We start from the raw sequence: 17,346 nt of genomic DNA, 5'->3' as shown, positions 1-17,346 counted from the left end.
TTGCACAACTGCACTCATTCACATGCTAGTAAAGTAATGCTCAAAATTCTTCCAGTGAGGCTTCAACAGTACGTGAAATGAGAACTTCCAGATGCACAAGTTGGATTTAGAAAAGGCAGAGGAACTAGAGATCAAATTGCCAACATCCATCTGTTGAATCATAGACAAAGCAAGAGAATTACAGAAAAACATTCTACTTCTGATTTATTGACTATGTCCAAAGCCTTTGACTGTGTGGATCATAACAATTAACTGTTGGAAATTCTTCAAGAGATGGGAATGCCAGACACCTTACCTGCTTCCTCCAGAAACCTGTATGTAGCTCAAGAAGCAACAGTTAGAATCAAACATGGACACAATGGGACTGGTTCCAAATTGGGAAAAGATGCATCAAGGCTGTATATTGTCACCTGCTTATTTAACTTCTATGCAGAGTACATCATGCAAATGCCAGGCTGGAGGAAGTACAAGCTGGAATCAAGATATCTGGGGAAGTAATATAAATAACCTCAGATATGCAGATGACACCACCCTTATGCAGAAAGCAAAGAGGGAACTAAAAAGCTTTCGTGATGAAAGGCAAAGAGGAAAGTGAAAAATCTGGCTTAATACTCAGCATTCAAAAAACGAAAGTCATGGCATCCAGTCCCATCACTTCATGGCATATAGATGGGGAAACAATGAAAACAGCTGACAGATTTATTTTCTTGGGCCCAAAATCACTGCAGATGGTGACTGCATTCATGAAACTAAAAGACCCTCACTCCTTGGGAGAAAACTATGATCAAACCTAGACGCCATGGTTAAAAAGCAGAGCATTACTTTGCCGACAAAGGTCTGTCTAGTCAAAGCTATGGTTTTTCCAGTAGTTCATGGATGCATGTGGAAATTTGGACCATCAAGAAAGCTGAGCACCAAAGCATTCATTCTTTTGAACTGTGGGTTGGAGAAGACTCTTGAGAGGCCCTTGGACTGCAAGGAGATCAAACCAGTCAATCGTAAAGGAAATCAGTCCTGAATATTCACTGGAAGGACTGATGCTGAAGCTGTAGCTCCAATGCGAAGAACTGAGACATTGCGCAAGACCCTGATGCTGGGCGTGATTGAAGGCAGGAAGAGAAGCGGACGACAGGTTAAATGGTTGGATGGCTTCACCAACTCGATTGTACATGAGTTTGAGCAAGCTCTGGGAGTTGGTGATGGACAGAGAAGCCTGGTGTGCTGCAGTCCATGGGGTCACAGAGTCGGACACGACTGAGCAACTGAACTGACACATAAAATACTAAATGCTAGTGAAAGTTTTTTTAAAGTGTGGCTATATTTTACATTTTACTTTCTAAAGATGCTCTAAAATAATTTTCATCAGTGGTCAAGATATTCCAGGATAAATATCATCTTACTAAAGCAATCTTTGAAAAATCCCCATGCATACCCCAGCTCTTTAAAAAAAAAAATCCAACAAAGGAAAAATGCATTCTTTCAGAAACACTGTCTATACAGACGTAGTATTCATTCCTGGTGAAGAGAATAAGCTACAATATTAAAAATGATTCATTCTCAAAAATCTCACAGAAGGGTTAGGATTACAAGAGATACTCAGAATTCTCAATCAAATCATTACTCAAATTTCTAGACTCTAACAGATGTTTGTGTACCAATGTTCAAGGCAGCATTATTAATAACAGCCAGAAAGTGGAAAAACCCTGATTTCATTGACAGAGGAATGAACACACAAAATATTTTCTATATAAAATATTGCTTTTGGACTGGATTGTCACAATCTTTAAAATTAAAATCTTACTACAAAAATCATTAATTTTATGAATTCAGTCCATTTCTTCTCTAAAGAGTAATTATGCTATTAGTAGCAAGCAGTATCAGTAAAAATACCATAAACTTTTTAATCAATGAGACTTTTCACGTTGTCTAAAATATTCTTATATATTACTATTAAAAAGTTAAAACTCTTCCTCAGTATGACAGAAATTAAGAGGTTGACTTACCGATCTTATGCTTAACAGGTTTTCCTGAAGCTGTTTGATTCTGCCCGCTTGCTCTTTGACTGTAGTTTGTAACTCGGTATTTTCGATTTCAAGCCTAAAATGCAGATTTTAAAACAATGATTCTCACACATAGGGTTTTTTGTTTAAAGATTTTTTTGAATGTGGACCATTTTTAAAGTCTTTATGGATTTACTGCCATATTGCTTCTGTTTTATGTTTTGGTTTTTTGGCTGGGAGGCACATGGGATCTTAGCTCCCCAACCAGGGATCAAACCCTCTGCATTGGAAGGCATGGTTTTAACCAGTGGACTGTCACGGCAGTCCTTCACAGGGACTTTTAAAAGGTATTTTTAAAATACCACACTGTTTCTGGACAAACATCTGCAGGTTCCATTACATAGGTTGTTAGAATTTTGAAAAGTAAATGATCTGGCAACCGCACTGTTTTTCTAGTTGTGTTTTGTGGATAATTGGCTTCCCTGGTGGCTCAGACGGTCAAGAATCTGCCGACAATGCAGGAGACCCAGGTTCAATCCCCGAGTCAGGAAGATCCCTTGGACAAGGAAATGGCAAGCCACTCCAGGATTCTTGCCTGGAGAATTCCATGGACAGAGGAGCCTGGTGGGCTATATCCATGGAGTTGTAAAGAGTCGGACACGACTCAGTGACTAACACTTTCACTTTTCACTTGTGGATAATGTGCAAAATATGGAAATAATGGGGGAAAATTATGCATCTCAAAACAGCTCAAAGCTGAAATGTTACCCAGCTTCACAATGATGTTTTTTATTATCATTACTGATCTAATTCTCATATTATACTGTTTATCTGCTTTATATTTAAGTTGTTTTCTGTGCTGCTTTAAATCATACTTTAGGATGTGATCCTGTGTTTTTTCAGCACATCTCACGGCCTCTGTACATTTTTATCCTGTGTTTCTTGCAACTAAAAAGAAAGAAAAAAAAAAAAGGAAGAAAAACAACTGTTTTAATTACTAATGACCTAGTGAATCTGCCAATGTCAGTTTCTGTCTCTTTCATCTGCATATTGTTTACAGCTGCTTTCCTGCCATACAGCGGAGTTGAGTTGTTACAATAGATACCTTACAGTCCAAAAAGTGAAAATATTTACTGTCTGCCCTTTGTACATTACTGACCTCCCCTTTAGCACTCAAACACAAAATCATTCATGCTTTAAATTAGATTTTCTCAAATAAATACACAAACTTATAAACTGGCCAAATGGGGAAAGACAGAAAATTACCTGAAGATAAACATATATATATATATATATATATATTTATTTATTTATTCTAAGCTCCACATCAGCCATCACTTTAAACATCCACATTTGTGAATGACCACAGCTCTTCCAGTGATTCTGAGAGCTAGCACTACTGTTGGTGAGAACCAGATGCTTCAGGGACTAGTGTGAGAGGCAGTAGGTACATAGGAGCCAGAATCCGTGGGCCTGTGTTCCAATTCCATCAGTTCTGAGCTGTGAGTCCTGGGGCAAATTACTTAACCTTACTGTATCTCAGTTTCTCCATCCATAAAATGGGGATAATGGTAGCGTCAACCTCAGTGGGATGCTGGGAAGATTCATTTGGGGACTATACATAATGTCAGAGAAGGCAATGGCATCCCACTCCAGTACTCTTGCCTGGAAAATCCCATGGATGGAGGAACCTGGTAGGCTCCAGTCCATGGGGTTGCTAAGAGTCAGGCACGACTGAGTGACTTCACTTTCACTTTTCACTTTCATGCATTGGAGAAGGAAATGGCAACCCACTCCAGTATTCTTGCCTGGAGAATCCCAGGGACAGAGGAGCCTAGTGGGCTGCTGTCTATGGGGTCGCACAGAGTCGGACATGACTGAAGCGACTTAGCAGCAGCAGCATACATAATGTATTTATAAGAGGACGTGGCAGATACTAAGAGCTCTTTGTAATTGGCGTTATTACGGTCGCTGTATTTTATCTGCAAAACAATCTGATACTTCAGGCAGACGGCATGCCAACGGAAATGGTCTTCTACACAATCACAGTGAACTCACTCTCCATACCGTTGCCAGGGGCAGTAAGGGGGAGCATGAGGCCCAGAACACACGCGTTCAGACTTCAAAAATGTTCACTGACTCCACTAACAAACTAGTACTCTAGTACTTTTCTCCACTTACAGTAATTTGCAACTTCCTTCCTCTCTGTACTACTCAGTGGACAATGACCACCGGTTAATATGCAAATAGCACCTCCTGGATGGAGTGGTACAGAACATTACACGACCGTCAGAGGAAGGATGAAGTCACTGCCATGGAAATATAACTCTACTGCTAAATCAAAGTTCTGAGTCAATTCATTCTCACAACTGTTAATGTCTAGCCAGTACTCCGGTGAGAAAATTAAGGTTACGAGGTATGGATATCAGCGAAGCTATTCCCAGAACTTTACAGTTGGTGAAAGGCTAGAAATCTGTAAATCCCACTTCTGCCTACATAATGAAGGAAGGCAAATTTACACTTTTCTCCCAGAGTCAGGTAGAAAGATGAGCATTTAATTGAACAATTCTCCTCTATTAGACTAAGTGCTTTCAATTTTACATTGAGTTGCTTAAAATACATTTTAATAAAAGTTTTACTATACAAACATCTTCAAGAAAAAATAACTGGCGTGGGATGAAGTACTTAATTGTGTCCTAACAGTTGTTAAACTAAACTGTTTTCCATTTATGCAAGACAAGTGCTGTGCATATCCATAAATAATCCCTGTTAGAACAAGGTATACCTAGATAAGATTCTCCCTCATGAAAAAAATGACAACAATGCAAAATTAAGGGCTAAATTGTTCTTCACATACTACATAACAGGGCTGAAGAGAAAAGGCTCAATGAGAGCTGGACAGTCAGGAAAGCTCCATGGAGGAGGAGAGACTGGGCGCCAGGTCTGAATAAATGGACTACCCAAGAGGAAAAGAAACTTTGAAGGCAGAAAGGACAGTCTGAGCAAAGGCCAAGAAAAGGTGAAATCAGCCAGTTAACTCAGGATAAAATCCAACCACAGGAAAATAAAAACATGTCCATCCAGAAATGTATAAACCAATGTTCACAGCAGCATTATTAATAGTTGCAAAGTGGAAACAACCCAAATCTCCATCAACTTATGAATGGATAAATATAGCCACGTACTGTTTATTGTTTGACAGTCAACAGAAATGGAAGAACTGATCCGTGCTATACCATGGATGAACCGCAAAAACATGAGGTCAAATGAGAAAAGCTAATCCCAAAGGAGCATACTGCATGATTCCATTTATGTAAAACACCCAGAAGAGGCATGTCTCCAGAGACGAATATTAGACTGGGGGTTGCCTGGGGCTGAGGGAGATGGAGGGGCCTTGGGAGGTAGCTAAGGGATGCAGGGTTTCTTTGGGGGGCTGATGGAAATGCTCTAAAATTGACTGTGGTCACAGGTGACACCTCTCTAGACTAAGAGATACCGATCTACACACTTGGAATGGGTGAATTATATGATACATGAATTATATCTCAATAGCTTTTTAAAACTCCAAAGGCACTATCTAGATAATGTTCTTAATTCTCTATATTCGATGTATGTGTTGTACTCCATCTGAGTGCCTCCATGCTTTTACAATGTATCTTAAATTAAAAGAAAAGAAGGCAGTGCCTAACTTCAACTGGTTTGTATAATACACTTTCTGCACAAGTTATTCTGAAATGCATGAAATAAATATATACAGAACTCCACAGCCATTCACAAAAGTGAAGATGAGAAATGATAATTTTCTGGAACATTCCATTAAACACTATCCTCTGATTTTATCTGGCTTGCCTCATCATGGTAATACAGGGATCAAGAAATAAAATATTGTTCAATAGAAAAAAAAGTCTCTCAACCTGTGTGAAGAATGATGCACAATTCTCCATTTTCCTAAGGGTATATAATATACGAAATATATATATATATATATATATATATATATATATAATGCAAATGGCAGAATGAAAGTCAGAGTTTAAGAAACGAGTGCACTTAAAGATTAATAAAATTACAGTAAATTACTAGTAATGAAAATAAAAAAGAAAGCTGTCCATGAAAATGAGCATCCTAAAACACTTTATCCTATGTATTAACTGTTGACACATTCAATTTCACACATACCTGACTTGTGAGTTGATGTAAGTTGCTCTTTAAATCCTGTGCCTCAACTTGTAACTTGGCACAGTGATATGACATGACATCCAGGGATTCCGCCAACTCAGACCGCTTTTTGAAGCTGTCAGACAGTTCTTGTTGAAGGTGTCTCATAACTGCCTAATAAGATGCTTTGTTACTGAGTTTATCAAATCACTTTACTATTACACTATGTTAGTAACAGATGACTCCAACACATGTACTTTGAAAACTATCACCATGGACAGCAACTCACCTTCTTTTCTCCTCCCTGAATGTGGTTACAGACCCATAAGGGCTCCCCACCGGCCTTCCTGATATTAAGTTCCTCAGACGAAGGAGGCAGCCCCACTGTCCACACCCTGCCCCTCCCGATAAATCTGCAGAGCTTCACCACTTCACGTCCAGAACGAAACAGGTATGTAGGTGGGACAAGCGGTGGAAAATTCCACACTGTGGAAACATTTTTCCTCTTTCTTTATTAGAGGCTTTGATTAACATCAGAGATCTTCACATATTCAATCCAGTGCTCAGATCTTTCCAATAGATTCCTTCCTCAGAAGGAAAATGAGGCCATTCCCTTGCTGCTTATCTCTTTTATATCTAGTCGTGTGTCTGTGTTAATCCCCAACTCCTAATTTATCCCTCCTCCCCACCTTTACCCTTGGCTAACCATAATATTCTGCAGGCATCTACTTGGGAAAGGATCTGAAAAAGAATGGATATATGTATACCTATACCTGAATCAACTTGCTGTACATTTGAAACTAACGCAAAATTGTAAATCAACTATATTCCAATATAAAAGAATAATGAAATTTAAAAAATGAGGTTGCTCCCATGCCTTCAAGGAGCCTCGATAACCTGGCCTCCACCTGCCTCCAGACCGCAGCCCCTACAACCCTCTCCCTGACTCACTCCATTCCTGCTGCTCACGAATCCTGCCACCCTCCATTTTTATTGGGCAAACTTGTATTCAAATGACAGTAATTGATCCTTAAAATGAGAATTAGGAGCAAATTGTTTGTAAAAATGTTCTAAGTAAATAGCATTAATAGCAGTGGGAAGTTTAAATCAAGAAGAACTTGGTTAAAGCTCACCACTTGAGTCCCAAATTATGATTTAATGACAAGTATATTTAAATGACTTGTCAATGAATTCTCAATTTAATGACAACTCTTTAAAGAGTTGAGAGGCATAAGAATAAATGATTCAAGCCTGAAATGTTTTCCAAGTTAATTCAAATTTACATGAATAAAACTAAAATTATACCAACAAATATGACAGAAAGGTATGACAAGCTACTGAAGCCAAAGTAGGATATATAAGTAATAGCATCTGGGAAACCTGGAATTGACTGTCAGGGTAATCCATGTAACTGAAGCTTAATTTCAAAATATTCAGTTTAGGTTTGAGCGTTTCTTTTATCTGCTTCATCATGATACTGACATGTGGTTACATAGAGATTAAAATTATTATCTGAATAGTAAATTACTAATACCCGTCTATATTAAAAATTTAGAACTTAATCTCTTAAACATTTCATAAGCGACACGATGTCTCTATTCAAAGTGAAGCATCTCTCGGGTCTAATTTTTATTTGCTGGATACAAGGTGTGCTTTTAGTCTGTTTTAGAGACCATAGATTCACAGCCCGTGTATTTTTTATATTCAGCTAGATTCAACATTTAGCCAGAATTAAGAATCACTTTGGATTTTCTTTCAGGAAATCTGAGAATTATTTCTCCTTCTGGATACTTACTTCTCTTCCTGCTTTCTCATTTTCATACTGACACATTCTCTCTTCTGCATGCTTCCATTTGTTGATTAACTCCTTGTTTCGTTCCTCCAGCATCAGACCTTGTTCCTCACGTTCAGCCTGAAGTTTTCTCAAAGTCTGCTGAAACTGGTCTTGGATGCTAATAACTATCTTCTCATTACTGTTGGCTCTGTTTTGTGCATCATCCAGTTGCTGTCGGAGCAACATGTTTTCACTCTGGAGTTGAGATAATCTTTCCTCTAAGGATTCCTGCTTTCCAAGGTATTCATTCACTTTGCCTTGTTCATTGAACATGTGTTCAATAACCTGCTTTTGACACTGTGCTTCGTGTAAGTCTCTCTGGACACGTTCTAACATCAAAGTCTTTTCTCTGAGATCATCTGTCGTCTGATGCAGCTTGATTTTTAGCTGATTGAATTTATTTTTCACTTTAGAAAGTTGCTGGGAAAGCATCTCATTGTCACTTTTCAGGTTAGCCATATCGGACTTCATTTGGTCCTGCAAGCGTAACCTCTTATCTTTTGCTTTCTGGGAGGCAAGTTCCAGGTCTCTTTGTGATGTCTGACCTTGATCATGATCATGTGTGGCAGGAGCCAGTCTAAAACGGTAGGATTCCACTTCTGTTTCCAGTCTTTGTTTGCTTTGTTTTGCATTTTCCAGCTCAGGGTTTAGCATTGTATTTTCAGCTATCGGAATGTTAAGCTAGCCAGTATGCTGGAATATGGCCTTTGTCAACATTTCCTTATTCAATTTTATTGCCTCTTGAGGATAATCATTCTCTCCTTTTACAATTTCAATACCCTCAAAACATTTCTTCTGATTTTTCACTGTGTCTATTTCTAGTCTTGCCGTGGCAATTTCATCCTGCATGTGGTTTTCGCGCAACAGACCTTTTGCTTTTCTCCCACTATCAGAAACCTAAGTGAGACAAAGGAGACTTTTAGTTAGTACCCAATAAAATGACATTTCATCATTTCCTCCGAAATGCAAGACTAACCTGTATGTTTATACAGTGAAAAGACTGCACCAAGTGGATCTCCAAATGGAAAAAATGAGGTTCGATACAAACCTCAGACCTTATACAAGCAGAAATTCCCAAAGGTTCAAAAATTTAATTGAAGACAATGAATCCATGAAAGGAAAAAGAAAGCCCAAGGGACTTTTCAAGAAGCTCAGAACTGGAAAGGCTTTTCTCTGAATTACAACAAACACAGAAAGCTTAAAAGATTTATAGATCTGACTACACTTAAAAATCGTATCTGATGTGGTATATTTATATAATGGAAAACTACGAAGCCATAAAAAGAATGAAATAATGCTACTTGCAGCAACAAAGATGGACCTAGACATGCCCACACTCAGTGAAGTAAGTCAGACAAAGACCAGTCGTGTTGCTTATACATGGGATCTAAAGGAACTTATGACATAACAGAAAGAGACCCACGGACATAGGAAACAAACTTACTCACCATATGGGGAAGTGGGCAGGGGAAGGGATAAATTAGGAGGTTGGGTTTAACATATACCATTTTATATATAGACAAGTGTATATAAAATAACCAGTAAGGACCTACTGTACAACATAAGGAACTCCATTTAATATTCTACAAGCAGAATCTGAAAAGGAATATGTGTGTGTGTGTGTGTATGTGTGTATGTGTGTTAGTCCGTCATGTCCAACTCTTTGCGACCCCATGGACTGTAGCCCACCAGGCTACTTTGTCCATGGGATTCTCCTGGCAAGAATACTGGAGTGGGTTGCCATTTCCTCCTCCAGGGGATCTTCCTGACCCAAGGATCAAACCCAGGTCTCTTGCATTGCACGTGGATTCTTTACTGTCTGAGCCAGCAGGGAAGCCCCATTTATATAATATACACACACATATACATATATGTCTGAATCACTGTGCTGTATACCTGAAACTAACACAATATTGTAAATCAATTATAATTCCATAACAACACCACTCGCTACCTTTAAAAACACTGCATCTGATACTGATACCTCCTATACAGGTACTTCAAGTAAGAGCCTTAGCTCTGTATATATTTAAATAGATGAAATTTCATACAAAAATTATTTTCTTAAGAATATGCTACCTTTCTAACATTTTAATAGGCAATTGTAAGGCTTATACCTATTGACAGCTATACTAAGCACTTCTACAAACATCAATTAACTCATTAGCTATAATGATTCTGGAAAGGAAGACGTTAAAATTATATAAGTAAGCTGCAGGCTTTTCATCAGGTCTTCTGACTCTGTTAGTCCTCTTACATCAAACCACAGTTACTTCTCTAGTACAAACATATCAGTACAAAATAATCCTCCTATTTCATTCATGGTATATACACTAATGGTAAATAAGGTAAAATTTAGAGAGCTCTTCTTAGAGAATCATGAGATTATTTGCAATAACTTTCATTCTCTCTTCATACTGTTTAAAATAGTAAGATGGGGGAAATACAATGACAAACAATGATCACTAAATGTACACTATGGCACATCTATCACTGTTTTCAGAAGTTCCTTGTACTGACACAGGACACTACACAGAGCAGAGGGTCATTTGCTCACAAGTACAAGAATGACTTCCAAAGTGTGGTCTCTGAACTGCCTGTAGTTTCCTCCTTACCTTTAGTGGAAGTGATAAACTAACCTAAATCATCTATCAAGGAAGGGAAATCACTACCAAATGCCAGAATAGCTACTGTTAGTAGCAAGAGGTTTTTTTACTTTTTTTCCTTGGTGGGAGGGGGACTTTTATAAGTTTATTCTAAAGAAACAACTTTTTAAAGTGTACAAAAGTATTTTTACAACTGATGTCTCAGTTTTTATTAATTGAAAACCTGTAAATGATATGAAAAGGCCGTTGATAGGGTACTAGTGAAAAAAATGACAGTGGAGCCAAGAACAGACTCTGATTTAGACACTGAAGGTGATGATGTGCATGGAGTGACTGACACGCTCGCTCCAGAGCACAGGGACTTTTGGTCGGGTAATGCAGTCGTCGGTGGAGCACACACGGTCCTGGCCTAAACCACAATCAGGGTCCCGGCTCTGCAAGACAGTCGCAACAATTTTGAGATCAATTCCTATGGAAAATATTAAAGGCCTCTCTTTGGATGAGGCCATGGTGTGTCCCTACCTGACTGCTGTAGACAAATGGATTTGAATTACAAATACTACTTTCCCGAGCTCTTCCTGAGAGCTTTTCGTTGTGGGAGATCTGCTGCTAGGATCTCGGGGATGGGACCCGGTCCGTGTTTGAGAGGGACATTGGGTGGGGGAGTGAATTCCTCTGCTTTGAGATGCCACTTGGGAGCTCTGCAGAATGAAGGACAATCAACTTCAAGAGTGTTTGGTTTCTACCAACTGCTAGAAAAAATCCACAGGGAGCATTCCTGCACCTCTTGAGGATGCCAGTTAAACACACCTTCCTTGAAGACTTTACTGTGAGGGAGAACCCAGCTGGGAAAGTGGAGCCAGCTCTGAGCTGTTCATGGGGCAGGTGGCCTGGAGGGCTGACGGGCACAGAGGGAGGGGGTCCACGACCCTCAGCCACCTGCCAGATGGCAACAGAGAATTTTTAGAGTAAAGCATGTCGCCATCCTCAGAAGCAGTTTCAGATAATTGAGTTAGGTTATCAAGGTCATTCACATAATTAATTTGTTCTTTGACCTACACATAAATAATACTGGTTCACAAAGTCCTCAAAATATGTATAAAATATACCAAGTGTACAAAGGTGATAAATATCTTCATCAAAGCAAAAGCAGAGGCTTCTTAAAAGAACAGGTTTTTATCAACAGGATAACTTTATCAACAGAGTTTCTAAATTATGTTTTCAAAGTAAATGTCTCTTCAGCAAAGGAAGATTTTCTATTTTGCCACTATTCCTTTTACAAAGTATTTTTTAGAGGATAATATATTTTAAAGTTATTATTATTATTTTTTTTTACTATACCTTCTTCTTTTCATATGCTGTTTTCCTTGCGGGCCTAAAAAAAAATGATTCTTTTCAGGCTAAAATTTAGTAACTTGAAAATATAAACAATACCTAAATGTTTGTTTTATATATAACATCTTTGCATTCATAAGTAATTTCTATAAAAGGATGAAACAACAAAAAAGAGTAGCATTAAAGGACAAATAAAATACACCTGTAATGTTAATAAAACATTAAATTTAGATCAAAGGAAAAGGAAAAACCTAACACTACTTGCGTTATGTGATAGAAGCAGTATACCAGGGTTTTTTGCGGTTGTCATTTTTAAGAAGAACTAACTTTTATGGCAATAAAACCTATTTCGGAAGTATTCCCTAAGTCCTTATAAGAAAAAAACCCATTTTTTATCACCATGATATTAGCTTTTTGAGGGCTTATTATGCAACGGCTATGCATTATTACAAGCATTTGACATGTCTTAAAGGCGTTTTAATCCTCGCGATCATTCTGGGAGATAGGTAATATATTAGATCCTTTAGTTAGGAAGAAATGGAGCAAAGAAAGGCTGAGGAACTTACCCAAGACCACACAGCAGTTCACCAACAGCCCAGAATTCAAAGCCAGGAAATCTGGCCTGAACACTGCTGTTCCAAAATATGCTGAGAAAGTGATATTGAAAAGTCTTTTTAAGTAATATGATACCAAATGAATCTATATTATTATTTCATGTCTAGCTATAACTATAAATGGTAATTCTGAATCTTAAAACTTATTTCTAACAAAACAAAAAGACTTTAGATGTAGGCAATATTGGAAATCTACTTCAATAAAGATTTGTTTTTTGTAAAGAAATTCATCAATACACATTCATTCAACCATTCTGCTGTTTCTTTATGCATCTGACATACACTTATTGAGCACATAATATGTGTTAATGAAACTTTTAGTACAGGAAGCATGGGTTTGTCATTTAGATCTTTATCATCCAAAGTAATAAACTGTAAAAGATTGTTAATTGTTTCTATTGAAAATAAACAAAATCCTCCCCTTTTCCCTGGAAGCTATAAACAACTATGAAGTTAATATGATGTGATGTTTCAGAGCACCTTACAAAATCATAGCTACCCACGATGATACTATCAACTAGAATCATCAAGGAATGATTAAATCCTATTCAGTATAACCTAAGTATTTGTAAATTCATGATTATATAGTTTTAAAAAATCTATGTATGATAGAATTAAGTAATCATCTACATATTCATTTACATAAGAATATTACGCTTCAGAGCCAATGAACAAGGCCTTACCAAAATCTACATATGAACAGAAGTACATATGTACATAATAATCATGTATAATAATAATAATGTACAATTAATTTATTGTAATAGTTTAAAGATAATGTCATACAATCAATAAGCTTTCTAATTGGGAAATGCAAATAAGATAAAACTCAGGAAACACTTCCTCCTCTGGCTCATTTCCAAGAGCATACACACTCTACAAGCTCCCCTCTTAACATAAAACAAGAAACTCTTTTGAACTCCACATTCCTCTTCAGTTACCATCCAGGTCTCCATTGCCTGTCCCAGTAAGTATTCCCTACAGAGCTGTTTATGTGTATTCACTACAGTCCAGCTTCCAAGTGGACTATTTACTGAAATGACTTCTGGCCAAAGCCACGAATCCTCTCCTTAACCTTTCTGCAGTGTTCATCCAGTAGAGTTGAGGATTCTCTTCTCTTGGCCTGTATACTATATTATGCTGCTCTATTTCCAGAAGAAGTATTCAGTGCTAATATTTCTTCCCCTAGAAATAAAGAATTTGTCCATGTTACCTGCCATCATCTTGATCCACTTCCCTTAAAATGCTGTCATCATTCACGTGCAGCAGGCCACCAGTTAGTGAATCGGTCTTTTCAAATATTGGTGCAATCACACGTTCTTCCGGTGTCCATTTGTCATCATTCTTTTTCTTTACTCCCTTTCTGTGCACACCAGGATCGCTACTTTAAAAAGTCCAAAAAAAGCCAATGTTTTCAAATAATTCGACTAATAAAGAATAAAAAACCAATTCTTGTAAAATTCCAACTCTTACCCATATTAGGTCATATGAAGTACCAACCATATGCAAGAAAACAAATTCTTCGTTCAAACAGAGATATATAATTATGGTACAATATGATATGTAAGAGTTGGCATATGAAAGTGATAAGTGAAATAAGGAAGGATTTGCAGAAGAAGTGAAGACAGAAGGTCAAAAGGAAGAGAAAAGCGAGAAATCTTTCTACGGGGAGATTAGAATGTGAGTACACAGATCAGGCACACGGCATCTAGGTTGTTTCCTAGGAACCTGGAAGGAAAAGTACAAAATACATGGAAGAAAGTAGAGAGATGCTCTGGAAAGACATTGGGAAGAACCTCAAGGGCTACACTGAAAACCTGGAGTCCACTGCCTAAACACCACGACTCTTAGACATGGGAGTCATAATTAGATTTACACTATATTTTTTTGTTTTGCTTTTAAATACAGTAATGTTTAATTTAGGAATTTCCCTGGTACTCCAGTGCTTAGGAATCTGCCTGCTGATGCAGGGGGCACAGGTTCGATCCCTGGTCAGGGAAGATAGCACATGCCACAGAGCAATGAATCCTGTGCTCCACAACCACTGAAGCCAGCACCCTGGAGCCCACACTCAGCATCAAGATAAGCCACCACAATGAGAAGCCCAAGCACTGCAGATGCAAAGAACCAGCGCAGCCAAATAAATTAAAAAAAAAAAAAAAACCCTCAAAGAAAAAGGTAACACTTAATTTAGATGATTTTTAAAATGACATGTGGCACATCCACCATGAAAGAAGAAATCAAATTTAGGCGGGGCGGGGGCAGTTTACTTGTAAACCACCCACATGGGTGACATCAGCATCATGGATGAAAGGCAGGTGCCTCATCGGCTCTCCCGCCACCAACAGCAATCTGGCTCCATCCATGGACATACTCAAAGTGCTAGGAGAAAACTGCCAACCAAGAGTACTCTATCCAGAAAAGGTGTCTTTCAGAAATGAAGGAGAAATAAAAACTTTCCCAGACAAAGCAAACCTGAGGGAGTTCATCACCACTAGTCCCGCCTCATGAGAAACGCTGAGAGAAGCCCTCAGACTGAAATGAAAGGATGCTCATTAGTGACATAAATTTACCTTTACAACACACTGGTTAAGGCAAGTATGCAGTCAACTCCAGAATACTCTAATACTGTAACACGGTGGTATGTTAACAAAGGAACTCTAGTATTGAGGCTAAAGGACAAGAGTATTCAAAATAACTATATCCCTAGTGAAATATAAAATGTGTAAATCACAAACATTAGTTCAAGTTAGAAATGATTTTACAGGAAAGTAACAAATGACCTACCGTTAAATTTTGATATAGGCTTACCTATCAGAACCTTTATTCTCCATAGCAGGAAACGCCTGCTTGTTATTTCCTCGACTCCTTCTCTGATGAATCAGTCGACTCTCATCAGCAGCATCTTTGTGCTTCTTTTCTTCTTCAACCTTTAATGAAAGTTTGACACTAAGAATAATTGCTATTACTTAATTCTAGAGACTCTGTTTTCAATTTATTATTTGACTCAGTATTTGCCCTGATTTTAAGTGATAAAAATATATTTGTGCTTACATAAATTTTATCACTTACAAGTCACTGAAATTTTTGTAAAATGTGCTTCTTTCTGAGGGAAAGAAAATTCCCAAAATTTCAAGAAAGGCTTTTTTAATAAGATACAATTATTCACATCCAGTCTTCCCCATCTGACTGGCAGAGATAGAGAAATAAAAACACACAACATCTGTCCTCTTCGGTCTTTACCACCTGGATTTTCCATTAAACAGTCAGATGTAGAGGATGTGACACCTTAGTGCCTCAGAGACAGAAAGGAAACTTTCTTCTTTCTGCACTAAAGCTATTCTTTCCCCACTGCCTTTTCTAATTCTTTTTTCATTTGGATCCAGGAGATAGCAAAACCCTGATGGTGTTCACTGAAATATATGAACCAAAGTTTACCAAAACACAAGGAGCAGAATGAAACTGAGGAGGTGTTAGTGTGGAATTCTGGAATATAAGTAATGCTTCCCAATTCCACATTCAGTAACCATCAAATTTTATAGCTAGAGGGTATAGAAATAACTATCTACCTTTGCCCCACTGTTTACCAATAACAGCTTTAAAATAAAAAAAAAAAGGTTAAATGAGTTGTTCAAAGCCCCTAAAGTGGCATTCCCTAACATTTTATGGCACCAAAAGAGATAACACAATTCTGTACTCTTGAATCTGATAAAATTACCAAATGAATTCCTCAAATGAATCAGGTAAGTTAAAAGCATGACTTTGGCAAAGTAATTTAATTCATTAGTTGGAGTAGGGTTCATTCCCCTTTTTCTTTAAAGGAGAATAGCTACATTTTTTTCTTTTTTTGTCTTACACAAAAGAGCAAGCAAGTTTAAAAACCTACTACTGAAGAAAGAAAAATTTCACAGCATCTAAAAATATGAAAATACTCATTTCTGTCCTATTACCATAATAAGCATTTTGTGTAATGAAAAGGTTTAATTGTTAAACACCAATTCAAGATGCTACAAGAGGACTCTGTTTTAAAATTGATCGTAAAAGACAAGTTTTAATTTGTAGAAGAGAAATGTTTATGTGAGGATGAAATTATGAGGCATTTTAAAGTACTACTATGACATAAGAAAGAAATAGAAAACCCTATTTGAAAAGATCTTATTCAAAATTGATGGCGAAATCAAAAGCTTTGCAGACAAAGCAAAAATTAAGAGAATTCAGCACCACCAAACCAGTCTTACAACAAATATAAAGGGATTTGCAGCCAGTAAACACAAGAGAAAGGAAAGACCTACAAAAACAAACCCAAAACAATTAAGAAAATGTCAACAGGAACATATATATTGATTATTACTTTAATATAAATGGATTCAATTCATCAACCAAAAGATACAGAATAACTGAACGAATACAAAAACAAGAGCCAAATATATACTGCCCATAAGAGACCCGCTTCAGACCTAGAGACACATACAGACTGAAAGGAAATGGATGGAAAAAGATATTCCATTTGAATGGTAACCAAAAGATAGCCAGTGTGGCAACTCTTATTTCACACAACATAGACTTTAAAAATTATAACAGACAAAGGACACTACATAATGATCAAAGGATCAATCCAAGAAGAAGATATAACAATTGGAAATATTTATGCCCCCAACATAGAAGCACCTCAATACACAAGGCAAACACTAACAGGCATAAGAGGGGAATTCAACAGCAACACAGCCATAGTGGGGGACTTTAACACCCCACTTACACCAGTGGACAGATCATCAAAACAGAGAATCAATAAGGAAACA

The 17,346-nt window shown here is 37.5% G+C and overlaps 2 protein-coding genes across 2 annotated transcripts in view; one reads left to right on the top strand and one right to left on the bottom strand.

Moving 5' to 3' along the window:
• Positions 1–1,333: 1,333 nt before the first annotated feature.
• Positions 1,334–17,346, bottom strand: part of LOC104976433 (ankyrin repeat domain-containing protein 26-like) — a gene marked incomplete at its 5' end in the record, with an annotated part of 77,643 nt that continues 61,630 nt past the window's right edge. The window contains 12 exon segments of the mRNA XM_059884479.1: positions 1,334–2,097; positions 2,876–2,922; positions 2,925–2,948; positions 6,180–6,332; positions 7,954–8,889; positions 10,937–11,032; positions 11,162–11,299; positions 11,409–11,537; positions 11,940–11,973; positions 12,500–12,580; positions 13,761–13,931; positions 15,359–15,477. Of these exon segments, the coding sequence (XP_059740462.1) occupies positions 1,959–2,097; positions 2,876–2,922; positions 2,925–2,948; positions 6,180–6,332; positions 7,954–8,889; positions 10,937–11,032; positions 11,162–11,299; positions 11,409–11,537; positions 11,940–11,973; positions 12,500–12,580; positions 13,761–13,931; positions 15,359–15,477 (2,067 nt within the window).
• The window catches only part of LOC101903895 (ankyrin repeat domain-containing protein 26-like), a 42,382-nt gene continuing 31,388 nt past the window's right edge, over positions 6,353–17,346 (top strand). Inside the window, exon 1 of the mRNA XM_059884481.1 lies at positions 6,353–6,609. The gene's annotated coding sequence lies outside the window, so the exon portion shown is untranslated. The remainder of the gene's footprint in view (positions 6,610–17,346) is intronic.

This window comes from Bos taurus, unplaced genomic scaffold, assembly GCF_002263795.3.
Source record: "Bos taurus isolate L1 Dominette 01449 registration number 42190680 breed Hereford unplaced genomic scaffold, ARS-UCD2.0 Leftover_ScbfJmS_295, whole genome shotgun sequence".
Taxonomy (NCBI): Eukaryota; Metazoa; Chordata; class Mammalia; order Artiodactyla; family Bovidae; genus Bos; species Bos taurus.
This window is presented reverse-complemented; position numbering and strand designations above follow the sequence as displayed.